The sequence below is a fragment of the Emericellopsis cladophorae genome, assembly GCF_022114955.1.
Source record: "Emericellopsis cladophorae strain MUM 19.33 chromosome Unknown NODE_8_length_656085_cov_119_647849, whole genome shotgun sequence".
Taxonomy (NCBI): Eukaryota; Fungi; Ascomycota; class Sordariomycetes; order Hypocreales; family Bionectriaceae; genus Emericellopsis; species Emericellopsis cladophorae.
The window spans coordinates 448,351-474,234 of record NW_026250933.1 but is presented as its reverse complement, the minus strand read 5'-3'; the positions used below and the strand labels follow the sequence as shown (position 1 = coordinate 474,234).

The 25,884-nt window shown below is 54.4% G+C and overlaps 12 protein-coding genes across 12 annotated transcripts; 5 read left to right on the top strand and 7 right to left on the bottom strand.

Moving 5' to 3' along the window:
- Nucleotides 1-254: 254 nt before the first annotated feature.
- J7T54_004415 (synaptobrevin like ykt6) lies at nucleotides 255-1,034 on the top strand (the record flags this gene model as incomplete). The annotated part of the gene is made up of 4 exons (XM_051504331.1): nucleotides 255-275; nucleotides 345-427; nucleotides 480-562; nucleotides 628-1,034. The coding sequence occupies 4 exons, from the start codon at nucleotides 255-257 to the stop codon at nucleotides 1,032-1,034; spliced, it is 594 nt and encodes a 197-aa protein (XP_051364244.1).
- A 463-nt stretch (nucleotides 1,035-1,497) lies between these two features.
- Nucleotides 1,498-3,468, bottom strand: J7T54_004414 (uncharacterized protein; the record flags this gene model as incomplete). Its single annotated transcript, XM_051504329.1, has 1 exon — nucleotides 1,498-3,468. The coding sequence occupies one exon, from the start codon at nucleotides 3,466-3,468 to the stop codon at nucleotides 1,498-1,500; it is 1,971 nt and encodes a 656-aa protein (XP_051364243.1).
- A 1,553-nt stretch (nucleotides 3,469-5,021) lies between these two features.
- J7T54_004413 (putative profilin) lies at nucleotides 5,022-5,691 on the top strand (the record flags this gene model as incomplete). The annotated part of the gene is made up of 5 exons (XM_051504328.1): nucleotides 5,022-5,034; nucleotides 5,146-5,161; nucleotides 5,211-5,295; nucleotides 5,356-5,502; nucleotides 5,557-5,691. The coding sequence occupies 5 exons, from the start codon at nucleotides 5,022-5,024 to the stop codon at nucleotides 5,689-5,691; spliced, it is 396 nt and encodes a 131-aa protein (XP_051364242.1).
- A 475-nt stretch (nucleotides 5,692-6,166) lies between these two features.
- On the bottom strand, nucleotides 6,167-6,833 carry J7T54_004412 (Got1 family protein; the record flags this gene model as incomplete). Its single annotated transcript, XM_051504327.1, has 5 exons — nucleotides 6,167-6,463; nucleotides 6,516-6,531; nucleotides 6,579-6,627; nucleotides 6,686-6,712; nucleotides 6,812-6,833. The coding sequence occupies 5 exons, from the start codon at nucleotides 6,831-6,833 to the stop codon at nucleotides 6,167-6,169; spliced, it is 411 nt and encodes a 136-aa protein (XP_051364241.1).
- A 1,095-nt stretch (nucleotides 6,834-7,928) lies between these two features.
- Nucleotides 7,929-8,534, bottom strand: J7T54_004411 (YL1 nuclear; the record flags this gene model as incomplete). The annotated part of the gene is made up of 1 exon (XM_051504326.1): nucleotides 7,929-8,534. One exon carries the CDS (start codon nucleotides 8,532-8,534, stop codon nucleotides 7,929-7,931), a length of 606 nt encoding a protein of 201 aa, XP_051364240.1.
- Nucleotides 8,535-9,889: 1,355 nt separating this feature from the next.
- On the top strand, nucleotides 9,890-12,303 carry J7T54_004410 (Actin-like protein-like protein; the record flags this gene model as incomplete). Its single annotated transcript, XM_051504325.1, has 4 exons — nucleotides 9,890-10,076; nucleotides 10,128-10,448; nucleotides 10,500-12,220; nucleotides 12,274-12,303. The coding sequence occupies 4 exons, from the start codon at nucleotides 9,890-9,892 to the stop codon at nucleotides 12,301-12,303; spliced, it is 2,259 nt and encodes a 752-aa protein (XP_051364239.1).
- Nucleotides 12,304-12,678: 375 nt separating this feature from the next.
- Nucleotides 12,679-14,078, bottom strand: J7T54_004409 (putative transcription factor kapC; the record flags this gene model as incomplete). Its single annotated transcript, XM_051504324.1, has 3 exons — nucleotides 12,679-13,011; nucleotides 13,131-13,759; nucleotides 14,042-14,078. 3 exons carry the CDS (start codon nucleotides 14,076-14,078, stop codon nucleotides 12,679-12,681), a joined length of 999 nt encoding a protein of 332 aa, XP_051364238.1.
- A 1,125-nt stretch (nucleotides 14,079-15,203) lies between these two features.
- J7T54_004408 (Pterin-4-alpha-carbinolamine dehydratase-like protein) lies at nucleotides 15,204-15,720 on the top strand (the record flags this gene model as incomplete). Its single annotated transcript, XM_051504323.1, has 3 exons — nucleotides 15,204-15,353; nucleotides 15,434-15,469; nucleotides 15,520-15,720. The coding sequence occupies 3 exons, from the start codon at nucleotides 15,204-15,206 to the stop codon at nucleotides 15,718-15,720; spliced, it is 387 nt and encodes a 128-aa protein (XP_051364237.1).
- Nucleotides 15,721-16,069: 349 nt separating this feature from the next.
- J7T54_004407 (Methylsterol monooxygenase) lies at nucleotides 16,070-17,102 on the bottom strand (the record flags this gene model as incomplete). Its single annotated transcript, XM_051504322.1, has 3 exons — nucleotides 16,070-16,867; nucleotides 16,925-17,030; nucleotides 17,092-17,102. The coding sequence occupies 3 exons, from the start codon at nucleotides 17,100-17,102 to the stop codon at nucleotides 16,070-16,072; spliced, it is 915 nt and encodes a 304-aa protein (XP_051364236.1).
- Nucleotides 17,103-18,021: 919 nt separating this feature from the next.
- Nucleotides 18,022-20,101, top strand: J7T54_004406 (uncharacterized protein; the record flags this gene model as incomplete). The annotated part of the gene is made up of 2 exons (XM_051504321.1): nucleotides 18,022-18,038; nucleotides 18,112-20,101. The coding sequence occupies 2 exons, from the start codon at nucleotides 18,022-18,024 to the stop codon at nucleotides 20,099-20,101; spliced, it is 2,007 nt and encodes a 668-aa protein (XP_051364235.1).
- Nucleotides 20,102-20,342: 241 nt separating this feature from the next.
- J7T54_004405 (uncharacterized protein) lies at nucleotides 20,343-23,223 on the bottom strand (the record flags this gene model as incomplete). Its single annotated transcript, XM_051504320.1, has 4 exons — nucleotides 20,343-20,569; nucleotides 20,688-21,256; nucleotides 21,325-22,663; nucleotides 23,019-23,223. 4 exons carry the CDS (start codon nucleotides 23,221-23,223, stop codon nucleotides 20,343-20,345), a joined length of 2,340 nt encoding a protein of 779 aa, XP_051364234.1.
- Nucleotides 23,224-24,279: 1,056 nt separating this feature from the next.
- J7T54_004404 (Cysteine dioxygenase-like protein) lies at nucleotides 24,280-25,070 on the bottom strand (the record flags this gene model as incomplete). Its single annotated transcript, XM_051504318.1, has 3 exons — nucleotides 24,280-24,407; nucleotides 24,458-24,710; nucleotides 24,774-25,070. The coding sequence occupies 3 exons, from the start codon at nucleotides 25,068-25,070 to the stop codon at nucleotides 24,280-24,282; spliced, it is 678 nt and encodes a 225-aa protein (XP_051364233.1).
- Between the last annotated feature and the right edge of the window lie 814 nt (nucleotides 25,071-25,884).

Genomic DNA, 25,884 nt, shown 5'->3' with positions numbered 1-25,884 from the left:
GAAGACACGTCCTCTGTCCCCGGGTACGCAGATCCCAAAGGCATTAGTTAACTTGGGCGCTAGATAATGCCGATAACCATGTGATGCGGGCGGGTGACGTCCAAGGCGGTGGCTAACCTTGTACGCTGTGCCGACACATCATTCTTCATTCATAACCAAATCTACCATCCTCTCCTTTATAATCGTGGTGGAGATTGGCGCCAAATCAGCAGCTCACCCCTGATTATCTTACGCAGCGCTCGCAAATCGGCATCATGAAGCTCCTTTACATTGGTGTACGTCGACCCCCGTGCCCCTCCCATGATACCACCGACCGGGCGGTCTGACACGATAACTCCGGACAGATCATCCGCAACGACTCGAAGCCGTCGCACGAGATCGTTGCCGAGAAGGAGCTCAGCGCCTACTCGCGCTTCACGCGCAACAAGTTTGTGCCCCATGCCATCCGGCCCCATCCAGCGAGGCGCTAACCAGCATAGCTATGGCGAGTTCATGTCACTCTTCTCCAAGACCGTCGCAGAGAGGACGAGGCCTGGCCAGCGTCAGGATGTCGAAGAGCAGGGTACGCCGGCATGATCCGCAGAGAAATACGAAGCATCGAGACTGACGAAGATACCCCAAAAAAAGACTACACATTCCACGCCTACGGTCGCAGCGAAGGCGTCTGCGGCATCATCATCTCCGACCAGCAATACCCCGCCCTCGTCGCCCATCAGCTCCTGTCGAAAGTCGTCGACGAGTTCCTCACCAAGAACCCCCGCTCGGCCTGGGCCACGGGGACGCCCTCCATCGCCATGCCCGAGCTGCGCGAGTACCTGAGCAAGTACCAGGATCCCCAGCAGGCCGACAGCATCCTCAAGATCCAGAAGGAGCTCGACGAGACCAAGATTGTGCTGCACAAGACCATTGAGAGCGTGCTGCAGCGTGGCGAGAAGATTGACGACCTGGTCGCCAAGAGTGACGGGCTGAGCTCGCAGAGCAAGATGTTCTACCAGCAGGCCAAGAAGCAGAACTCTTGCTGCGTCTTGATGTGAAAGACTGGCTGGCTGGGAGCGACGGCGCTTTTGCAGGGTTGCTTGCCTGGGCCGATGCCCTTTGGAAACTTGATTAATTAGCATATACTGGACTGCGCCACTCTTCCGGCTGGAAAGACCAAGTCCCTGGGGGTGGTACAACCATCAATGAACATAATGAGGCGCACAAGATTCATCACGGCAAGCAAGGTGTGGAGGTGACATGTTTTCTGTTTCGTTATTGAGACAACACAAACGCCTTATGCGCCTCGCCACGCGTCATGGTATCCTAACTAATCCGGTCATAGAATGAAATGCAGAGAGAACGCCGCCCATGCTCTCTTCATCCCGAGCCAGCGGGATGCTGTGCCTTTTTGAGAGGCGTTGGGTAACCGAAACCCAATACGAGAGAGAAAAGAAACATGAAAGACTATTGAGCTGTTCCATGCGACCGTGTCTTTGATCACAGCCAGACTCTGAAAGTCTACAGACCTTCGACTACCACGCGCTCGCTGCGACGGTGCGTATGGAACGACCTGGGTGTAATTTCGTCACCAGGATGGACGACCCTCGGTGTCAGCTTCCTTGTCTCGCTCAGTCGCTCACTGCCGTCAGACGTGACTACGGGCCCAAAGCCGACAGGCATTGAACGCTGTTGTCCCCTGGGAGCCCCTCCCCTGATGGACCCCAACATCGATCTCTGTTCTCTCGACACGCTGATCTGCCTCGTAATGGAGGCCTGCACAGCCTCTCGCAGGGCCTTTTCGGCCTCGGCGTCCTCGTTTGTGACGGTCACGATAGGTTTCACCACGGTGAGCTGCTCGGAGGAAACGACGGAAGATACCGAGTTCTTCTTTTGAGTGCCGCTATCGTGGGAAGATGGGGGCGGGGAGATCATTTCCCATATGGGGTCGTTGGCGCTGGGTTGATATGTGGCTTTCAGCACGGCTTCTGCGGACTCTTCAATACTGCTGGGCGAGTCAAATACGGGAGTGGATGCCGTGATGTTGGTCGTTGTGATGGGCGCCGGCTGCCGTGTGAAGCGAGAGGAGGGCTGGGGCCTCCGATGAGCCGGGTTGTTGGCGTTGGGCAACCTGTCCATAGAACGATTCTCGTGCGCAGCTCGGGGAAGCGTTTGCGCCCTCAAGGCTGGGGCCACAGGAGGAGTCATGCCAGCAAATTCATTGTTGTATCCCGCGGACGGCAGACCAGGGGAAGGAAGGCCCGCTGGGGATGTGTTGGAACGAGATCGAGGCGATTGCGCCTGCGCCGAGCTTGATCGCCTTGATGATGGTGGAAACAAATGAAAGGTAGGCGACTCCTTGACCAGCGGCACGGGAGCCCTGCTGGGTGGTGGCTGGAGCGGACTCAACTCTGCGTCTTTCGCTTTATCAGCAACGGGCGCCAGCTTCTCCAGCGTGGCTTGCCGTCTCGCCAGCAAGGAGGATGAGGATGTCAAGAGGTCGCGAGACTGTCGTCTTTTGTTCATCAAAACTTGGTTAAACATGACACTGTATCGCTCCAACGTGATATCGGGTATCTCAACGTCGAGCATGGGTCCACTCGGAGTCGGCAATTGGGGCCCCGATGAGGGCATAGACCGCTCGGCATACGCAGACGGAGACGGAGCTGGCGTTGTCTGGGCATGTCTAGGTGACGGTCTGGGACTCTGGCGGTGTGTCTGAGCAGGCTGAGAAGGCTGAGGTCGTCTATTGCTCGCCATCACTGGTGCGGTCTGTGCTCGGACGACTTGAGGGGCTGGCCTGGATGAAGGTGCATCGACGGTGTCATTTCGCAAGACATTGGGCCTCGCCGTTGCTGGCGACCTGTCCAAGGTCTGCGGTGGTGAAGCGTTGTCCATCTTCTTGGACTTGGATTTGCTGCGGAAGAGCCCCCATTTGCGACTCTTCTTGGGCGTCGCCTCTTCTACGGGCGTTGCTACCGCGGGTCGAGGTCCAGTTGGTGTCCATGTCGTTGCAGCGGCACTCTTGTCCGGTCTGGGTATCCAGCCTGCGCCTGGCGGTGGATGCGACGGGCTCCCCAACGCCATGCCGATGGCAACGGCGCCCGCGCCGCCGACACCTCGTGAGTCCACAATTGGCGCAGTCGATCCTTGGGATGAGAAGCTGCCCTGCGCGAGCCCGGGTGCTGGTGGTGACACCTGTGCCTGCTGCGGTCCGCCCCGAATGGGCACGTGGAACGACCTATACCGTTGCTGCTGCTGCTGCTGCTGTCGACGATGGTGTTCTTGAAGACGATACTGTTGCTGTGCCTGCTCCCGCTTCTCAGTTGTCATGAGCCCGATGAGGAGGTCGTCTCTTGACCGACGCTTGTCGTAGTCGTTGTGTCTCGAAGAAGGTTGGCTGTATCCGAGTCCAGAACTGCTGCTGGGGCGTTCGTCCAGCGATGCCCTCGCGCGCTTGGGATGATACGGAGGTGAAGGAGCGGACGGCATGGTGCCAACTGCTATAGCAAGTGAAAGCGAACGAAGGAGAAGTAAAATTCGACCAAAGGAGTGGACGAGCGTTGCACGCTACACGAAAGGAGGGACGAAAACCAAGCAGAGAACCACAAATGTTACAGAGGAAGCGTGAAGCATGAAGAAGACGGAGGACAATGAGGATGGATATTGGTCGCTCGTCGCACTAAGACGGACCAGAGAACCCTGCCCGCAAACACTCGTCCGCCAGGGTCAGGCCGAGGGAGTTGGATTGAGCCGTCAAATGAACGTCCCGTGCTGATGAATCCATGGCCGGCAGCTGTTCCCCCAGCGCGAGCGTGCGCTGTACTCCGTATCGTAAGCGCGTGTGTTTGGTATGGAGGGGAATGCCGTCTCTGAGGGGGCAGGTCCGAGATAGTCTAGTATGTCGTGCGGTTACGAAACAGGGGGTTGCCGTGCATCAGAAACGTCCTTTGGCCGGGGCACGCGTTTCATCGTAGAATGAAGGACTAGGCATGACCACTTTGGCTGCAAGCATCTTATGCCCGTTACAAACGCACCTAATTAGCTCAACTTGATCAAGTCTCTGCATTCTTCAACGATAACGAGCCAGGAAGCCCACTAAATTGGTTGCTTGCCCAGACATTTGCTCTTTTATTCTCCGTACTGGGCGGAGATCTCGAGTAGAAGCCGGAGCCGGATCGCCCAAGCGCCTGTCCGACGCTGCGCTGCCGTGAAACATAATTTGAACGCAACGGCCTCTTCATTAGGCCAAGGTGAGGGCACACTGCACGTCATTTCGACTTTTGCTTCACCCACAGGGTCTAGTCTTGATCGGCGGCGCCAGAAGCAGTTGGCGCGTTGGAAGCACGCGACTGATCCTGTCGCCGTCAAGAGGTCTCCATATTAGTTTCCCTCCTTCAACTTCAAGGTCTGGCCTTTTTGGAGAAATCTCCGCCGCGCATGATTGCAAGGAGGTGTCACATGTCACATGTAATACGATGGAGTGCCAGCCCTGGGGTAATTAGATGACCGCAAGGTTTGTTGAGCTGTTGCGTAGTCTGTGGACAGGAAGCCATTCTTATTCATAGATAGACCTTCCCGGCCAAGGCCCGAGCCGAAGGACCTTCGCGCGAAATAGCGCGGCGCTTTTACTTGCGCGTGGATCGTCACTTTAGTGAGAACGGGCGATTCACGGTGCCGTGATCAATCGACAGAAACATCAAACGTTAATTACGCACCTATGGCGGGGACTCAATGATTATCACAGCGCTGTTTTGCACTGCAAACTGCTGGCGGTGACACAATTTGCGTACTGGAGCCATATGTCATGTCCCGCGACTACTGAATGAGGGGCACCGCCCGCCGTCAGTGGACATCATCCAGTCCAGCAGGACTCCAGATCACCACAAGCTCCAGTCCGAATCCACCCCATTCATCCATCCGTCCACCGACCGCCACTCTCTCACACAACATTTCCACAAAGCTTCACGAAGCACCAACAACAAACTCCTCGTCGCCTTCTTCCCCATTTGCTACGGTTTCCCCCACCCCCTCACATTACCACCATGTCCTGGCAAGGTATGTCATGTCCGCTCATGCTACACCTCGTAAAGAAACTCTCTTCCCCCACCTTGGGCGATTTGGTCCTCAACAGCCGACATGGCCATGTGCTAATGTCTTCCTGAACAGCTTACATCGACTCGAGGTAAACTTCTCACCGAACTGCGTCGAACCATGCACTGAAACCTCGATAGCCTCGTTGGCACCGGCCACGTCGACAAGGCCGCCCTCATCAGCGCTGCTGGTGACAGCGTCTGGGCTACATCCTCCGGCTTCGACGTGCGATATCCCACCAATGCCCCTCAAAACTTTTCCATGGCCGACTGACAAGCCCCGCAGGTGAAGCCCGACGAGATGAAGACCATCTCCGCCATTGTGGGCGGTGACGACAAGGCCAAGGATGGCGCTTTCGCCGAGGGTCTCTTTGTTGGTGGCGAGCGCTTCGTTTTGGCCCGCGCCGAGGACCGCAGCATCTACGCACGATCGGTACGCCCTATCACACGTGGAATATGAAAGGGAGGTTCACTAACACCACAGCAGGGCAGGACTGGTGTCGCTATCGCCAAAACCAAGCAGGCCATCATCGTCGCCCATCATGGCGAGGCCGCTGTTGCCGGCAACGCCAGCTCCGTCGTCGAGGGCCTCGCCGACTATCTCATCGGACAGGGATACTAAGCGACAGCGGAAGCGGAGGGCTGGATGTGACCATGAGCGTTCTTGGGAGGTCATTTGCAATACCAACAACGACAGCAAGGGAAAAGTGCTCCACCCACTCGGTGTGTGGCCGTGAGCTATTGAATGTCAGAGAGGATGAACATTATTTTCGTCTGTTCTTGTTAGATCGGGAGGCTACTTCTTTCCCTTGCGGAGGAGTGCCTCTGGGGTCTGCATATAAATAATGAGATGCCCCTCGCGCACATGATCGCCTGGCCCTCCCTCCTATGCATGTCGTTAAAACTCCGTCTATGGTGTCCGCCCCATGAACGCCGCGGCAATGTCGTGCGGTTGCCCGCCAAGTTGCCTGTGTCGACCCGAAGAGCCTGCTCTTGGAAATGTCCTAGTAATTGCACCCACTACTAACAGCTCTGTTCGTGATGCGCATGACCGTCGTTGCCCCGTCATTGATATTCAGCTCGCAGCTCGACAGCACTCAGACTGGCAGCTCGGCATTCCTCCTCCCAATACCACTGCGATCCACAGCCATGCCGATATATGGCCCCACGACGGGGAGGCCCCTCGCGAAACCGGCAATCGTGCCCAGGAAGTCTCCAAACAGCACTACGATGCCATACGCTTCGATGATGAACCCGATAAGCGTCCACTTGAGTAGGATCAGGGCGAGACCGACGAAAAAGGCAGCGGTGCCTTTGGCTTTTTGCTTTCGTGCAAAGAACAAGAGGGTCTTTTGGGGGCCGATGATGATGGTCAGGCCGATGAGGAAGAGGATCTGGTAGCATCGGTAAGTCGGTCGGCAATCCGGGGGCTCAGGGGTTTCATACGTTTCCCATAGCTAGCCTGCGCGCATGTCAGTAGCTGCATGACAAGGAAAGGTAGGGACATACATGGCGCGATCAAAGAACAGCATCACACCTCCGACGAGGAAGAAGCCACCTTGGCCATGGTATCAGCATGTTTGCGCCGGACTCTCCAGGTGAAACCAAGTACATACCGCCGGAGCAGAAGACTACTCCGATCTCTGTCGAGGGAGGTCAGCCATCTGCTTTCTGTTCGTCGCGTTTGATGCTGAGCAGCGTGGTCGCGTAGCTAAGGGAGAGCTTGTGTGCTGAGAACGTACTTTGTGTATCCGTTAGCCACATTGACATCTTGGCTAGTATTGAAGATCCTCTGGTGATGGTGGGAAATGGTAATTAGGGTATCGTAAAGGACAGAGAGCGAATGATCTGTTGGTCGAGAGATGTGTCCCATGGGAATCTCAAAGTCCAAGGGGGCTTGCGACGGGCAAGTCTAGGCAGGGTCCTCCTTGGTCGCCCGACAGAATAACTGAAGCACATGACGCAACCACAAACACACGGCCACCGCTTATCTGTGTCGCTTGCAGGCCAGAAATATGAGGGGCGTTTCGGAAAAAAAGAACACGTTGAAAGAACCGGAGTGGGCGCTCTTGTCGCTCATATCTAGATTGCCTAAAGCCTAAAATAATTATTTGGTACGTTCCCAATCTTCAAGCCCCAGATCTTCATCTTGTCAGCGTCTTGAGACACTTGCGCACTAAAGAATTTGTCCCCTTACAACCCCTGGCAAAGTGGGCTGCAGCTTTATCGACGCGCCTTCGATTGGCCGATAGTTTTTTCTGCTATAAAACCCATCCAACGTCCCTCAGCTGTTCCAACATCTCCATCTGCCACAATTAGGCCCATTGCGCTATGACGAGCGCGCGGTTTGCCCTATTGATGCTCTTAATATAGGTATGGCCAAGGCAAGTGCCTTGACCTCAGTTTCCTGGGATGCGCATCATTTGGCATCACTATCCTGCCTACTGCATCGGTTCGAAACACTAGATCACAAGATTACACAATTGGATCAACGACTGGATGCTAGCCTCGTCTGCATTCATTGTACCTAGTGTATCTATGGCGCGCATGGTGGCTGGCCACTCGCAACCCTGCCGCGGCGGCCAGAGCTCTGCTCTGGTAACTGAGATTGTTTCCCCCATACAGTCTCGGTACTATGTCGCTTCTTTCTGGCAGATAACAGCACTCGATCCCGATTAAGCCGGAGCGCCAACTGTCATCCCTTGGCCGAAAGGCCGAGGGTGCATAGTCGGGGCTTGACTTTGAGGTTCGGACATTTCGTCTTCGTAAGGTATCTTTGCTGGTGCCGTCTGTTGATATTGTACGCGACGTCCCATCCTGGTCCCGCGTATGAAGTGATACTGTATGTTCTGCCGCCGTTCATTTGAGCACGACGTGCGCGCCACGTGCTTCGAGGAACTGCTCCGCCGTTGTCTGGGGTATCGATCGCACCATCCCGAAGACCTCCTTATTATGATAGCGTAGTCTCGACTTGGGATCGAGGTATGGGGCCGGTAGACCTGTAATGTCGCAGTATCTCTTGGAGTGCGCCAGCGAGGGCGCCGACTCAATGTTTGTGTAAGTGGCAGTCGGTGCCGTCATGACCGTCCCTGGTGTCGCGCCAGGCTGCGTCTTCAGGGTCTTCTCCAACACCAGCTTCGACAAACTCCGTGATGCTTGCGCCAAGTTGGGCCCATTTCCGTTGCTGTTGTTTGTGGCTGGCGTCGATGTGCCGCTCGTCGATAGGCCGTCATCTTGGTTACCGCCTCTGGATGGAGAGGCGACGCCCGACTGTCCGTTGGGCGTGACCAGAGCAGAGGCCTCGCGTCGGGTGGCATCTCCCACAATGGCCTTGAGGTTCTTGTTGCGGCGTTGATTGGGACGCCAATTGGGGTTACGGAAGTTCTTGTGCACAGAGTGGATGTCGAGCTTCTCGATGAGTTGCTGATGCGCGATCTGCGCCTCGGTCGGGGCTTTCTCCGTCATTTCGTTGGGTCGCGTACCTTCAATAATTCAGCGAGTTCTTGGAAGATTGACAAGTGCCGATTGTTCAAGATGTATTTCTTCGTATGCTTGCGGTCGGTTGAAACGGCGTGGAAAGCGAGTCTACAACGGTACCTCGACTTTCGGTCGACGTACGTCGGAAGGCAGTGTGTGGGGTCGTCTCGTCTCTCAACACACGAGGTGCTTTACGCGACCGCGTGAGCCTGCGTCACACTTCACGCGCCCATCCTTTGCACAAATCACAATGGTAAATGATGACATCTGAGATACTCAAAAGTTATAGGCTGACTGTGCTCAAGGAAAGCCCCCACGAATATCAGCAGAATCTGCTGCTGTCCCGTATCATCACCAATGTGGTTCGTGTAGCCCCCCCCCCCCCCCCATATCCCATCGTAACAGGGCCTCAAACTGATTGTTCAAAGGAGAAGCTAAATGAAGCTGTTGTAGCCATGAACAAGGGCCTTCAGGTATAGCAAAATCAACTTCCTACGCCCAGTCTTCCTAACAAGCTGTATAGGAAATCAACATCGAGAATATGAATGTGGAGCTGGTCGCCCAGATGTTCAAGAACTACCAGTCCAACGTGCTGTTCCACTTGGAGGGTAAGTTGTTTGTCGTTTATACAGTCATTTTCTAACCAGTGTCTAGCTACGGACAATCTCAAACCCCCGTCTTGAAGAGATTCGATGAGGAGCACGCGATGGGAAGAGGCCATGGATCGACCTTCTCAGGTAGAAGAGGCCACCAAACGCAACGGTCAACCACCCACAACAAAATAGTGTCATCCTGAGACGGGCCACCAGGGAACACAAATCACGGCAGGGACGCCATTATCAACTGCTGGCTACCTTATTGTCGTATAGCTTCCTTGCGAGAGCGCTGCACTGTTGCTGGTGTGTTGGAGTAGATGAGATGCACATAGCTTCCACTGTGAGTCCGAGTAAGAGCACTGGCTTAGCAAAACTACCGAATTATCAATGACATCAATTTTAAAGATATGGATCAGAGAAAGAACAAATAGCGGTAGACCGGAGAGTTGTCCGATGGTGATGTTGAGATTCTTTACGAGACGCGAAAGCCGACCTCGCCCAATTCAAGGTGGATCTCCAACTTGCAAGCTACCGCTATCCGTGAAATGCACTCTCTCAACGTGAACGGCTTCGCGACTTCAGCCATCGTGCATTTACCGTGCCCCAACACTGCTTTTGCCTCCTGCCCCGACGGTCCCGCCCAGCGCCTCCCCTCTGCATATCAAGGTGCATTGGTCCGTACCATGCAGCCGAACTGAACGAGCGCATCCGCAACATTCTCCCCATCCATACGTCAACTTCGCGACAATGGCGCCTTCCGCCGTTGCTGACCCCACGGCCAGTCTAGACGTCAAAATGACCGACGCGAAGACGTATCCGCCCGCGCAAATATACCCGGGCAAGGAAATGCGCTTCGAGGGTCCTATCGAGCCCCAGCCAGAAGGTCGCGAACGAGCATTGCAGCAACCCAATGCGACCATTGTCATCGATAATGGTATGCAACCTCCCCTTGGATTGCAAAAGCATGTCTGATGATCGAATCTAGGGTCGTCTACGGTCCGAGCCGGCTGGTCTTTCGAGTCGAACCCACGCTTCAGCATACCACCCATCATGGCCAAGTACCGAGACCGCAAGCTAGGGAAGACCTTTTCGTTCGCGGGGTCTGACTGCTATGCCGACACGACGGCCAAAGGTCACATACGAAATGCATTCGAGCTCGGCACGGGCGTGGTTGCCAATTGGGACGTGATGGAGCATGTGCTGGACTACATATTCCTCAAGCTGGGGATGAACGACGCGGATGGAGCCATCGATGTGCCCATTGTCATGACAGAGGCGGTGGCCAACCTGCCTTACTCTCGAAAATGTGAGATTGCAATTCTCCCAGAAAAAGGTGTCCCATGTTAACGAGAAACAGCCATGACGGAGGTTCTATTCGAATGTTACGGCGCGCCTTCAATAGCCTACGGCATCGATTCCCTCTTTTCCTACCGACATAACAAGGGCTCAACTGGTCTGGTCGTTTCTTCGTCATACACATCCACACACGTCATCCCTGTGCAGAACTCCAAGGCCATGCTGGGGCAGGCCACGCGCCTCAATTGGGGAGGCTTCCACATGTCTGAGTACCTCCTCAAGCTCATTCGACTCAAGTATCCGACTTTCACGGGAAAACTTAATGCCTCACAAACGGAAAACATACTCAAGGACCATGCCTACGTCTCTCGGGACTTTGACCAGGAGCTCGCGGGCTACCTCGACTGGACCGGATTGGAAGATCGTGATGTCGTGATTCAATACCCCTATACAGAGGAAGTCATCATTGAGAAGAGTGCAGAGGAGTTGGCCAAGATTGCTGAGCGCAAGAAGGAGAGCGGGCGGAGATTACAAGAACAAGCGGCCAAGATGCGTCTGGAAAAGCTCGTTAAGAAGGAGCAAGACCTGGAATACTATCGTAATCTTCAAGCTCAATTGGTGGACGAGACGAAGAAGGAAACGCGCCGCCTCCTCGACAGCCACGAGCTGAAGGACGAGGCTGAGTTGGACAAGATCGTTCGAGAGCTCGAAAAGTCTATCAAGAAGGCTCGAATCAAGGATGTCGGAGGCGATCTGGAGGAATTGGAAGAAGCACCTGACTTCAGCCTACTCGAGGTTCCAGACGAAGACCTAGACGATGCGGGTTTGAAGCAGAAGCGTCAACAAAGGCTTATGAAATCTAACCATGATGCTCGAGCACGCGCAAAAGCCGAAAAGGAGGCTGAAAAGGCAAGGGTGGAGGAGGAGGAGCGTCGTGACACGGACCGTCGCGTGAACAACCTGGAAGATTGGCTCGAAGACAAGCGCGCAGCCCGCGCCGAGGTCCTCGCCAAGATCAAGGAACGCGATCGTCTCAAAGCCGACCTAGGCAATCGCAAATCTCTTGCCTCGCAGATCCGCATGAAGAACATTACGAACCTTGCTTCAGACGGCCCAGCCAGGAAAAGGCGACGTGGCGGAGACGACGACAACTTTGGGGCCAACGATGACGACTGGGGTGTGTACCGGCAGATCACGGTGGGGGACAATAGCGAGGACGAGCATGAGGAGGAGGATCTCCATGCCAGCCTCAAGGAGCTCGAGCAGGATCTGCTCAAGTACGACGCCGACTTCGACTATGAGCAGACCTATGAGGCGCAATCAGACTGGTCGCATTCTCTCCTCCATGCCTTTACCCGAGGGCCAAGACCCTTTGACCCTTCGAGACAAGCGGAGCTGAATCAGGTGCATCTCAACGTCGAGCGCATCCGCGTGCCCGAAGTCGTCTTTCGTCCGTCGATCGCTGGCGTTGACCAGGCCGGCCTTGTCGAGATTGCCGGCGATATCTTGAACCAGCGCTTGGCCTCTGTCCCCAACAGGGAGGAGTTCTTCAAGGACATCTTCCTCACCGGAGGCAGCACTTTGTTCCGGAACTTTGATCAGCGGCTGCAGAACGAGCTCACTGCGCTGTTGCCTGCTGGCTCGCCTCTCAAAGTGCGCCGGGCGAAAGATGCTGTCCTCGATGCCTGGAGAGGTGCGGCTGAGTGGGCAGGCTCCGATGCGTGGAGGCAGGCCAAGATCACCAGAGAGGAATACCAAGAGAAAGGCGCAGAATACATCAAGGTGAGTTGCCCGAGCTGGTCAAGCCAAGCCTCGGTCTTGCTAACGAGATATAGGAGCACGACATGGGTAATTCCTACGCCTAACACGGTTTTTGCATGGAGTTTAAGTGAAGTATTCATTTTAAAAGAATGGGTTCAACATGAGTAAATGTAATAACAATGATTCTGCCAGCTGGACACGTCTAGCCAGACACGCTCACCCCTCATTTCTTCGTAACCAACCTGGAAGAGAAACACCATTAACGCCCGCCTAGCTTTCCTTCTATTAAGTGGCCAAGTGGCCTACCTGCACACACATAAAAAAGTCTTAGCTGCCGCGCTAAAGGGCAAAAGAAGTGAAGTACAACAGAACGCCAAAAGTCAGTTTGTTTCACCACGTACAAACGCGGCACGAGCCTCGAGGCCCTCTTCATGCTATGAAGCGGGCGCCGCCAAACTGCTGCCTGGCTCTTCGGCAATCTATGCCTCGGAAGCCTGTGCAGCCAGCTGTTCCTGAGCGGGCGCGGCAGGTCCAGGGCTGTCCTTCATCTCCTGGTCCTCGGATTTCTCACTTGAAGCGCCACTCGCAGCCTCAAGGCCAGCTACGGCTCGCGCAACGGCCTCGAGACCCTTGGCATTCCTTATGTATTCGGGTGTCATGGGACGTGGCGGCTCTTCAGGCTGTGCCATGTCCAGTCCCGGTGGAGGCTGGGGCATCTCGCCCGTCACATCATATAGGCGGGCCTGGAGATGCAAGGCATACTGCCTCATACGGTATAGCTCGATTTTGCCCTGGCGGTACGTCTGCTCCATCTTTCGGAAGTCTTCGTTTTCCTGCTCCAATCGCTTGATCATGGTTTCTTTCCTTGCGCGGAATGCTCGCTTCGACGGTTAGCCATGTGACGGAGTGTTCAATACGTAGTAGAACCTACCTGTGCTGCGCGATTCTGTGCCGCGCGCTTGGTTTGCGATAGCTCCCGGTTCGGCCGTGATCGTCCGTCATGCCAGCGCTGCATGGCCTCTGGATCGTCAGCCGGAGGGGCCGGCGCAATGTTAGGCCCAGCTGCCGCCTGTAGACCCTGGTCGGCTATCTGTCGCGGCGGAAGCTGTTGCTGCATATGCTGATCGGGCTGGCCGTGTAGTTGTTGATCCTGCTGTGGCTGCTGCTGTTGATGGGGCTGCGGGTGAGGCTGAGGGTGCTGCTGCTGCTGTGGTTGTTGCTGTGGTTGCGGCTGGTGTTGCACCGTCGTCTCCTGCTGCGGTGGCTCGCTCCTTGGATGCATAGACTCCATGTTGGCAGTTGGGGCCTGGGCTTGCGCTTCTTCTTGGCCGCGTAGGTCCGGGTGGATGTACTGGTGCTCAGCTCCCGGACGGTTCAGAGCGCGTTTGACGTCGTGGGCAGCAGCGGCAGTGGGGTCGAACCCATTCGACGATGTTTCCTGGGGAGAGGCAGTCTCTTGCTTTGAATGCTCGCTGTGGTGCGAGTCATCCGCTGTGCCTTGACGCTGTTCGTTCTCGGCGCGGAGGAGCTCGACTTGGGCGTGCAGCTGCTGATCGTGTTCTGGAGGCCGTCATGTTAGCTTTATGCGCGACGGTCAGGAAGTCGGATTTCTGCTCTCAAGGCCGAGGGGCGGAATGGATATGTCAATTGGCGAGCGTGGAAGAGAGCATTACAACAATGGGTTCGCGGTGAGCGAGAGAAAGCCCATGCAGCGACCGTGTAAGGCGGCTGGTGAGTTGACATGGACAGATTGAGTATTGGAGTGTCGGATAGGGACATGAAGGGTACCAGGCCAGTCGCGTAGATATGGCGACGACGAAGAGCGCAATGAAATGAACGTACCTTGACCGTTGTGAGGTGTACCCGTGTTCGAAGACATGATGGGAGCTTGATGGCCGGGGATGGGCGATCTTACTCAGCAATTGCGAGAGAGAGAGAGGCTGGCGAGGATGACTGATGAAAGTGAGATGCAGCTACCGCGTGGGTGGAGGATGGGCTTATGTAATAGATGGTCGTGGACTTTCCGAAACGGAGTTTAGCTTTCTATCGTTGTCACGTACATACATGTGCGGCAGCCCTCCTTGCGCTTATCTGAGCAGAGAAATCGTGCATTTGCCAAAGGTCCTTATTTGAGGGATGCAAACAAACAATGCCGCGATGTTCGAACCAATCTGCAAGCTCGTGGGAGCTGGAATTTGATAGTGTTGTCGCCTGGACAGAGCCTCCGGGTCTATTAGTTATCCGTGCGCGCGCCTTGTGACGCGGCTGTCGCGGCTACGATGGATGCAAGGCAGGAGCCATTCAAACTGGTTGGGCCGATGGCAGCATTGTTCACAGGTGACAGAACTTCCAACTGTCCCGGACTCCCAGAAAGCAAATTGGATCTTTGCAATCCCTGTCATGTGTGATTAATAACTCTTGGAGACAGCGATCGAGGCCATGCGCATGCCGAGGTCCCAGCCCCTCGAAGCCCGTGCGCACATTCGAGTAGCGCAACGGCTATCGTTCTGACGTTGCTTAACCACCGACCACCGTATAAGCCCGCATTCTTGTACAGTGATACAAGGAAATGTATGATGAACTGATCCCAAGTGAAATCGCGCATATCACTGGCAATCCTCTTGGGACACGCCGGATCGGGATTGATACGGCGCGTCCGATGTCACCCGTCTGAGTCTGACTACCCGGGACTCTGACGTGTCGGTCATCCCAGACAAGAAAACGTACTGTGATAGAAAACAAGCAACGGAATATGGATAATAATGGCAGCAGTTTCGAACTTATGCATTGCGCATAGTTTATACTCTTGGTTGGCAGAGTCACGATAGCATTATTAACAGTTGTTCGCGATCGGGATCCCAGCACCACCACATACAAATTCCCCCACCGTACAGATATTCAAGGAGCGCTTTTACCCTTGACAACTCACAAGATGCCACCGGTGATCTTTCGATCCTTTGTGCAAACAAGGAAGCCCATACTTGGACGTATTGCGCGACGCACAATGGCCACCAAGGCTCGCTTCTCCGATGGCACAAATGAGGCTACCGCAACGCCTGCTCTCAATGCCTTACTATCAAAACATTGGACGCTCGCAAAGGAAGGCGAGGCATTGGAGAGGAGCTTCAAGTTCAAGACGTTTTCAAAGACGTGGGTATGTTAATGAACATCCGACTAATTGCCTTTGGCAAAGCTGAAATCCGGTAGGATTTTATGACTGCGGTTTCGCTACAGTGCAAGATCAAAAACCACCACCCCGAGTGGTCCAACGTAAGGACCACGGTTCCGGTCCCGTACACAAGTCCGCTGACGACCAACAGGTGTACAACACGACGTTTATCAGATGGACAACCCATAACCCCAAAGGTCTGTCAGACAAAGACTTGGACCTCGCTACCAAGTGTGACGCCATTGCTGCCGAGCTTGGAGAGCTGGCCCCCGAGCCCCCCAGCTGCGAGATCAGGGACGTCGCGGACAAGGCGACAACATCGGCAGGGGACTGCTGTATCCCGAAGAAATGAATGAGGCGCGTTGGGATGGGCTGACCACTGATACTACGCAGGAGTGTACGTAGTTGCGGTCCCGGTGGGCGTCATCTCTCACACAAAAGGGCCCAGCTAGGGCGCCAGTGCGGAGTGTTTCGAGGAAGGATTTGAGTATTAATTAAAATGTATAGTTCCCATGATAGTACCCGCGTATTTACAACCGGCAGGTTTCCACGCTACACCTAACGCCACCCATGCTGCATTTGCTGAGCAGGTCTGATTACCCGCAGGTCTATCCTTCTTTACGAGTGAGCGTGCTTCTCATCAGTAGCGATTTGCTCTCATCTTTATCTGTCGGCAACGCCGCGGCAGTCCGACCAAGCATTTACTGGGCCTTCTGAGACCTGAGCTTGGCGAGCTTCTTCTCGCGACGCTTCCTGTGTGCCTCAGGACCAGCCTCGGTGTCCAGCATGTAGTCCCACCAGCGGAAGCTGGAGGCGTAGTTGCCAATGAACCTCTCGTGATGCTCATCGTGGTGGTCGGCGCCAGCCCAGACAGGGAGGAAATGGCGCAAGCTCCAGGGGAAGTCGTAGCCCGAGTGCGCATCGATAGCCTGGAACAAACGGAGCGTGATCCAAACGTACATGGTCAAGAGGTGTAGATCGCCGGTGATCTTGAGGTACAGGACGGGGGACCCAACGACTCCGAGACCGAGAAGCATGGTCTCGATGGGCGATGCGTACTCGGCGGCGAGACCGAAAGGAGCAGAGTAGGTGTGATGCATCTTGTGGATTGCCTTGTACAGGGGACCGTAGTGCAGGCAGCGGTGGAACCAGTAGTGCCAGGTATCCTCCATGACGAAGAGAACGCTGATCGTGACGGCCATCTTGAGGAGCGATGGGAAAGGTACACCGTAGTCAATTCCGAAGTAGGTCGCGATGGGGTGAAAGAACCAGATCTGAGGAAGCTCGGCGGTGAAGTGGCTGATGAGGACGATGGCAGCGCAGTCCCACTGCTCCTTCAGAGTGGGCATCTTCTGGGGCTGGATCTTGTACTGGTGGAAGTAGGGGATCTTGTCCATGATCATGAAGGGGATGCAGCGGCCAAAGTAGACGATCTCGTGCATCAAGAAGCTCATGATACCGGTCGCCAACGTGTCGTTCTGCATGTACATGTACCAAGCCTGCCAATACCATCAGTATCTATTCGTAGTCGATCGGACGAGTCGGAGGGAACATACAGCCCAAAGCTTCTCGAAATAGTTGAGGTGGACATTGTACTTGGACACCTCCTCAAGGACACCGAAGTAGTCCTGAGTCTGGTTGAAAGTACTGGCCGTGGCGTTGCTGCAAAGGCGCAAGTTAGCATTGCGGGATGGACAAAGGCGCCGTCGACGCGGTTACTCACACGAAATCCATGGCTGGGACGGCAGCAAGATACAACGAAGGGAAGAGGAAAAAGTCCTAGCGAAGGAAGTGCTGTCGGACCCAATACCACTGTTGTGTGAGGGAAGTGGAGGAAAGGTAGCGACGCGAAGACTTATTTTATCAACTTAACATCTTTCAATGATCAGGAGAAGGGGCGGCAAAAAAGATTATGGGGACGCGACCCCTGCTTGGCGGGACCGTCAAATGAGACATGGCCTGATATGTTGAACGGCAACCGATCGGTACTAGCGCCAGCCAGTGCTGTGTACGAAATATGCAAGCCCAGATCCCATGATCAGATTTCCATCGCTCGGAAAGTTGTGCAGCCGGGCGCTGCGCAGTTGCCGACCCGTCGTATTCGTATCACTGTCGGCACCAACCACCTACCTTAACGGTGGGTGCACCGCCACATGGCACACCCGAGGCCAGACAAGCCACAGTCTTCCGAACGCCGATCGAGAAAGCTGAGAGCTCGATCTCAATGATTTGCCATCTTCACTTTAGTGAGATCCACACAGAGGAACACGGTTCGTCACGCTAAACAACATCCGTAAACGTCATTTCGGTTTCCCAGCTAAATTCTTTGTTTTGTTGATTGCTGCGCTTCCTCCCCACCATCCAACAGCCCATCTTGTCAAATCGTAGCACAGTCCAGCAGCTGCAGGTGTGATCTGGACGCCGGCAAATCTCCACCCGAGCTCATCCGACTTTTTTCGAAGTTTGATGAGGGCGTGGTGCCATTGTCAGGGCCATCTGTCGACTTATCAGCTTGCCGCCTGACCTCGCTATCCCTCCGCGTCAGCAATCCGGTGCGAAGCAGTCGACAGTACCCCGGGAACATTCAGTCCGGTTTCTGGTCCCATCGTTCGCCCGGTTCTTGTTGTCCCGAGTCGGCCCATCTCCAGATGCCATGTCTCTCGTCACGGAGTAAGTTCTGCTGATCATGGTCCCTGATGTCATTGGGCCAGGCATACAAACACACGCTGACACTCATCTATAGCCAGGTTCGCCGTCTAGACGCATACTTGGATCGCTTTCCCGTCCTATCCGAAGAACCGTCCGAGGCAGAAAGCTCAAATTCCGAGGAGCATACCCAGCATGGGTTTGCGATAACAGACCGTGCGGCAGCGCGACGCCTGGACAGGCTGTTGCTGATTTCTCAATCGCTCAGCACGACAAACTCGTCTCGCCCACTTCTCAGCGCAACCCATATCCGGGAATTGCTGCTCGAATCCGAGATCCCTGAAGTTGGCAAGCCTCGAGACTACGTCACTTCTAAAAGCTTATATGAGGATGAGGTCGAGTGGCTTCTTGTGAGCAAGGCAGCTGTCCAGCTGCATGGAGTGGTTCTCAACACGTTGCTGGATCGGATCATTCCCTTGAACGACGATATTTGGTACTGGGACGATGTGCTCAACTCATATACATACAGCAGTCTGTACGCAATCCAGACATCACCTTGGCGCTTCGGTGCATGGTCAATGGACATCTACCATGAGAGCATGGCCAGGATACGGACAGCATCTGCTACCGATTCGGCAGGACATCTTATCAACTCAGCGCATGAGGGCCTGACCCAACAATGGAGGCAATTCTACGGCATCGTCAGCGACAGCATCCGCGAGCGTTCCTTCTCTAACATCCAGCGCAAAGCCCTGTCGCCTGTCGCCTTCTGTCGAACTGAAGCGAGGCGCAAGCAGGCTCAGTTGAAGAAGTTGCGCGAAATAACCGCCTGCGGTCTGGGTGTGCTCATGTCCGAGGGCTTGCAGTTTAGCCAGGACGACGACAAGATCAACGTCTTTGACGCCAATGACCTCAAGGGAACGGTGGAGCGTAGTGTGGCCCTGCTGGATATGGTGCTTAAGGAGGTCTCCAATACAGGCACGAGCATTACCGACTTTGAGGAAAAGGTGTTCCTCGGCGTGGAAAGCGACACGGAACTGTCGATCCATGCCGAAGACGCCAACGAGCCCAGGCGCCCAGCCGTCCTAGGTCGGCGTCTGCTGCATATCATCGATCAAGTTCTGCCGCAGCACCAACGACAGATGTCATTGCTGGTCAAACACAGCGGCCGTCCTTCGCCCCTTGTCCGATACTGGCTTCCTGGCGTTGCTGCCATGGTCTCTTCAACTACGATCCTCCGGATTCTCGTCAATCGCAAAGCTGAGATCTTGAACTGGATAGCCGACTTTGGCGTGACCGTCCGTGACTTTTGGTTCAATTGGGTTGTAGAGCCGACGACAAAGGTCATCCAGACAATCCGCCACGACAAGAGCAGCGAGATCGCCATCATGAGCCGAGACAGCCTTAGGGCTGATCGTGAGAGCTTGGAGAGGATGGTAGTGGACTTTGCCACTGATAAACCTCACTTTGCTGATGTCAACACGTCATCACTCACCCAAGAGCAAATTTCAGCGATTCGGACAAAGGTTGCCCAGGGAGATGTAACGCCCGTGCTGAAGGCTTTCGAGCAGGATCTCAGGAGCCCCTTCATGGGTGCTGTGCGCGGTGACCTGGTTCGCTCGCTGCTGATCCAAGTACAGAAGACTAAAGTCGACCTGGAGGTCGCAATGACTGGCATCGACGCTTTGCTGAAGAGTCAAGAGCTGGTCTTTGGCTTCGTGGGGCTTACACCAGGTGTTCTCGTCTCGATTGGAGTCTTCCAATATCTGCGCAACGTCTTTGGAAGCCGCTCAGGCCAACGCAAAACCAAGAAATCTACGCGAGCCGTCCGGGTTATGCGCAACATTGACCGCGTATTGTCCGAAGCCCGGCCCACGGAGAACAGCAACATCTTGTCTTACAAGGATCACGGCCTCTTGCTGTGCGAAGTGCATGTGCTGAGGAGCCTTGCCGGTAAACTCATGCCACATGACATCAGACGGGACTTTCTTGAGGATCTATCAGACCTTGAGAAGATGAAGGGTATCGACGTGCAGGCCAAGGCATTGAACAGACTCCGGTGGGCTTACGCAAAATGGTTGCAGTAGGCTCATAGATATGGGTTCCCCCCCATTGAAACAAAAAAAATCTTTCAAAATTTAAACGAAGAAGTAAAAAAATATAAGTACTTCGCTCCAGCTCTATGCCCTTGGCATGCCGTGCTTGCTATGTTCGTTCCTAACACCCTTATTAAGCCCTCGCGCCCCCGAATAATCCACAGCACAACCAAGGTCGGATACGCCGACGCCGTTTGACGATGATATTACATGGAGCACACGAGTGGCGTGCTCAACTCAGGAGTTTCTGCAGGTCAGCCAGGCGCGTCTCCTTAGCCTTCTTGTTCTCTCCTTTCTCATGGAAAGCCTTGCTGACAATCTCCCTCTTGTCGCGCTGAATGTCCAGTACTCGGTCCTCCACCGATCCTTCCATCACAAGACGGAAGACTGTCGTCTCGCGCGTTTGCCCTAGTCGATGCACGCGGTCAATAGCCTGGTCCTCGATTGCAGGCGCCCACCCTAGTTGTGTTAGTGAATGTGGGAATGTCAGATGGAAAGGGAGGGACCTCACAGCTATCAGAAAGAATAACAGTATCCGCAGACACCAGGTTTAGTCCCACGCTGCAGACTGACAGACTTGCGAGCATGACTCGTGTCTCGTCGTCGTTGTCTAGCGCAGCGATGGCTTGATCGCGTTTGGCAACGTTCATGCTACCATCAATCCTGGTGAACTTGATCCCCTTTGCTTCAAGCTGGGCTTGCACGACGGTCAGGAAGCTCGTCCACTGTGAGAAGACGATGGCTTTGGAACCGCGCTTGTTCGTAACCGCCTTGATGATCTGGGTGATTGCTTCAGTCTTGGAGCTCTGCGTCTCGCCGTCGAAGTTGACATCGGCCTCGCCTTCTTCCGGGGCCGGTTCGAGGAGGTGATCTTCTTCTAGCTGGTTGCGACACATGGGGCACTTGTGTTGGATCTGAATTGCGCGCGTTATGCATCCGCGGCAGAAGACGTGCTTGCAGTGTGTGATGACTGGTGCAACAGGAGTATCGTAGCAGATGGCGCAGTCTTCTTGCGACTCAATGTAGAGTCTGAGAGCTTCTTGGAGCAGTGCAGTGTTCTTCGGCGTCAGTTCGACAACGTCCTCGTCTTCCAGCAGACGCATAAGATCCTCCACGCGAGACTTGCACAGGGTCCAATGGTTGCAACTATTAGAGAAGTTAGTCCACTGCCGGATCAAGCAAGTAAAATTATACAGTTGCCAGGAAAAGCGTACACTTGGCGGAGTCGCAATAGACGTTCAAGCACATTGGTGAAGCGACCACCTGTCTGGACACTCTTCCTGGCTTGAAACTGCTCCAAAGCGCCTTTGGCTTCTGCTAGTAGCGCATCGTACTTCTGCTTCTCCTCTGGGTAAAATGGAATGCGCTGTACAAACTCCTTCTTCTCAGGTAGCTTGAGGTCGACAAACTTCATGTCCTTTCGGCGCCTTAAGCATAAGTCCTGCATGAGGTTCTGCAGGAGCGCCTCGCCTACACGGTCACTGTCTCCCAGCCGGCGTGTTATCACGCTGTTGAAGATGTGTGGTTGCTCGATGCCACCCCTAATGCCAAGGAACCTGACCAAAGATTGAAGATCCTTCACGTGGTTGATGATTGGTGTGCCCGTGAGGACCCAGCGTGACTTGGCCTGAAGTTTGCAAGCGGCCATGGCCACCTTTGTCTTCGAGTTTCGAATCGTGTGGCCTTCATCGAGAACCACGCGCCGCCACTCCACCTTGTCTGATGTCAAGATACTGTCTGACGTGAGCTTCCCATAGCTTGTGATGACAACGTCATATTCCAACAGTTCCTCGGCGGTTAGCTTCTTGCCGCCGTGGTAGATTATAGTCGAAGGTTGGTTCTCCTGACGGACATGCCTCTGTATTTGCTGCTCCCAGTTGCTCATCACACTCACAGGGGCGACAATCAGTGTCGAGCCTGGACCTCCTGTAAGAATAAGGCTGATCGTCTCGAGAGTTTTGCCGAGACCCATGTCATCGGCAAGTATACCGCCAGAAAGGAGCTGTGGTGGCGTTTTCGTGTAGAAGTCGGTCGCAATGTTCCAATACAAAGTCTTGTTCGGGTGCCGTCTCCAGAGCTGCACTGCATCATCCTTGTCGGTATTGGGAAGCGAAGGATGCTCCTTTGCCATCATCCACGCCAGCGCTTGCAGTTGGTATGGTAGTAATGTCGCGGACAGCTGAGGAGGCTGTGCCGCCTGAGGCATCTGTGCGAGCTGTTGCTCGCTAAGAGCCAAGGTTTTGATCGCATCCTTATCTGCCCTAAAGTTCACGGCCTCGCTGTTGCTGAGTAGGCTCTCAAGTGTAACAGTTGGCTCGTCCTCGATGACGACGGCTTCCCCTACGCCAGCCGTTGACCCTCCGTTCCGCAAATCTTGAATGCGCCTCCGAGCTTCAGCATCCTTCTTAGTCTGCTTGAGCTGTGTTGCTTTCACGAGATTGTCCTTCTTCAAATTGGCTTCGATGGTGGCTCTTTGTGTGGCATCACTTGGTCCATAGAAGGAGAGCTTGACTGGACAGTCGTAGAACTCCTTCTCGCCTGTCAGCTGACCCTCTATCACCAAGTCACCGCGGTCCTACGCACGTCAGACAAGCCCAGTGAGATCCAGTCTTCGTCGGACCTACGACATAGGGAGCGAGCTTCGTCACTAACTTCCTGGGTAGATGACCAACTTGCTGTCCCATCACATTGTCAATGCGAATTGCGTTGCTGTCGAACTGCACATTGGTCAGCAGATACGTGTTAATACGTGAGCCCTGGCCGTACCTTGTTGTGTGGTTCTCTGATGCACGAAATAAGTTCGCCCGGAGACACGCGACCGTTATAATATCTTATACCAACGATCTTTCCGTCTAGTCTTCATCAGCAAAGAGATTCACTGAGTATTTAGATTTAAGGAGAAATGTACCCAATGTCCCGTACAGCTCTCTAATTGGTCCATCATCTTCCTGAGTCAAGTCCACAGAGTCCGGCTCGAAGGTTTGTGTAGGCGTCGGGGTCGATGTGGATGTCGCGTAGTAAAGTCTTCTTGCCTGTGAGGGGGGCTCGTGGTCACTGTCCTCGCCGGTGAGGTCGACCACGTCGCGCCAGCTCCTCTTTCGAAGTTGAGACATGCTGAGTGCGGTATTGGTTAATAAGTTTCATCAAAGGATTAAGCACAGGACATCCAGTTGAGTTTGGAGAGTGATGCCGAAGTAGCAACACCGAGTTCGCGTCACAGCCGAAGCGATTGATCCTGCTGAGCGTATCCCAGTCGAAGGTTAAAATTGGCTCACAATTGTATCAGCTCAGACGCGGTTGTGGTGACGCGTTTGTAGATCAGAAGCGCCAACACGACCCGGGGGTATTTTCAGGGCCTAATAACTGAGTCGCGCTAATGTGTACAGGGCCTTCCACTGAACAAAGCGACGTCACGACGAACGGCCGCCTCGGGTAATGAGACCGGGTCCTGATTATGAAAGAATCTGTCAATGGGGATATCCAGTACTGTGATGGATTGGCGTTTCTTATTACACGGTACACCTGGGTTGCAGTTGACGTTGTGCCTGACAGTCGATGATGAAGCAGCGCACACCAGAGAGAAGGGCATGGATGCAACCCGGAACTATCGCTCAAGAGGTGCCTGAATAATTGAACCACAGACTTGTTGTTTTCGCCAGCATAGCTGCTCAACAACTATCTAATTAATGAAATGGAAAAGCACCAATTCAGAAGTATTCATGCCAGAACTGCAGTTGCTTAGAGTTCACAGCTGATGACTCATCATGGTTTATCTGACGCCAGACAGCCCGCGCAGCCACAACCTGGCCGACGCAGAGAGGCAATGCCGCGATCACGCAATCGAGAGCGCGGCTGTCGGAACAATTGAGGCAAGAGCTACAGGATGAAGTGAAAGAACAGCACCACCACTCGTCACCTCCTCTTTTCCCACCTAATTACATCTTCTCATTCTCGTTAAAGACTCGCACCATTGTTCGCAAAGCAACGCTTCAAATTATGCTGGTCTAATCAGGACTACTTGTATAACCCCCCTTTGCGGTGCGGCCCTCGGGGTTCGCAGGCCGACCGACAAACATGGCCATTTCCTCCTCGCCTGGAGTGCAGATTTGGTCCCAAGAAACAAAATGACAAACGCTGTCATTACACTCATCATGAGGTGCCCAGGGCCTTCAAAGAGATTCCTTCAACAGACGACCATACGCCGAGAAATACTGGCAGCTCGCAACATGGCTTCGTCGACCGGTCTTCTCGTCGAAGATGTGACATCCGCCTCTAGCCACATTCGGAGGCGTGTACACTGCAGACGTCAGCCCTAGATACGAGTATATCGGGTTACCAGATGCTTACAATGAAGAGAGACAGCGAAGTCGCTACCTTCGTTGGTCACGCGATGGAGGCCGAGTTCGTCTGCCATATACGCCACTTGGTTCTCCTTGTATGTCTTCTTGGTGATGACCTTCATTGGGCCATCACCCTGGGCAACTTCTGGAAACTCGTACCGAGTCTCCGTGAGGTTGCCGCGCAAGATTTTCATGAGGCAATGAGCATTGCCATGATCATGGATTGGGCTGCCCTTACCCGGGGACCATACGAGAACAAGCTATGGCGTCTTGGGTTAGTCATTGACCTTGTGGATCATATCCAAGCGAAGCAGAATGCCTACCAGGTTGCTTTTCCCGTTTCCTTCGTCAACAAGGTTCCTAGTGTAGCCGCGGCTGGAATCGCCAAAGGCATACCTAGACCACTCACGATCGGAGCTGTCATAATCTCGCATTAGGTCCGACAAGTAGTTTACATCGATATCGTCCGAGGTCAGACCCGACGAGGGGCCAAGAGCGTCCTTGAGAGCTTGCACCAATCGATCAAACCGACCGACTTCACGGGATCGAGCACCAAAAGCAGTTGGTTTCGAAGCGACATCAACGGCCGTCATGCTGGACATTGTCACCGTGTTGGACATGGTAACAATTGTTTGGGGTGGGCGTCGTGGGAGAATGGTGCCGGCTTGCGAGTCGAGATGATTGTTGACCGTTAGAACAAGGCGGGGAGGATTCAGACTGCTTTTGCGCGGCTTTCTGAATCACCTGATAACGGCGAGGGGCGACGACCGTCAAACGCAAAGGCCCCCTTCGGAGTGCAGATGGGTCCTTGCTGCGTGGGTGGTCACATTGCGCCCACAGCTGCCAAGACAAAGATTGTGGTTGGCTGGCGGCACGCTAGTAGTGGGAAATACACCCAGGCGGCACCTTGCGAACTAGCCAGCAGAAGGCCACTTCTAGGCGGTTTTTTTCGCCAGACTAAGATGGGAATTCATGAGGACAGGGAGCCCGGAACATTGATTGAATCCGAGGCGACGGTTCCGAGGTGACGATAATTCATCACGAATGCCACCTGCCATCTTCGAGGCATAAGGGAGGGGTGTGGCAAGTGACGCAACAAGCGGCTTACAGTGTGGAGCTTGAAGTTCGGCGACCTCATGGCGGCCCGGTTCCGCCATTTCTGAAGGAGATCGGTTGCGATCCGACACTCAAGACCGGCCGCGAGCAAATTGGTGCAAGCTGGCTGTTTCTATCATGTCCAAAATGAGGAATTCAACGTACGGAGGTTGAGGCGAGTCACGGTTTGACCACCCGGAATGCTTCACTTACGGGGCTGGGGATGTGGACGCGGACATGTGTAGACCCACGGAGACTGGCACCGATGTCAGTGAGGCATTGCCCACGCACCTTTTTAAACTAATCTAGTTGGTGCACATAGGTAGGACGGCCTGCAGA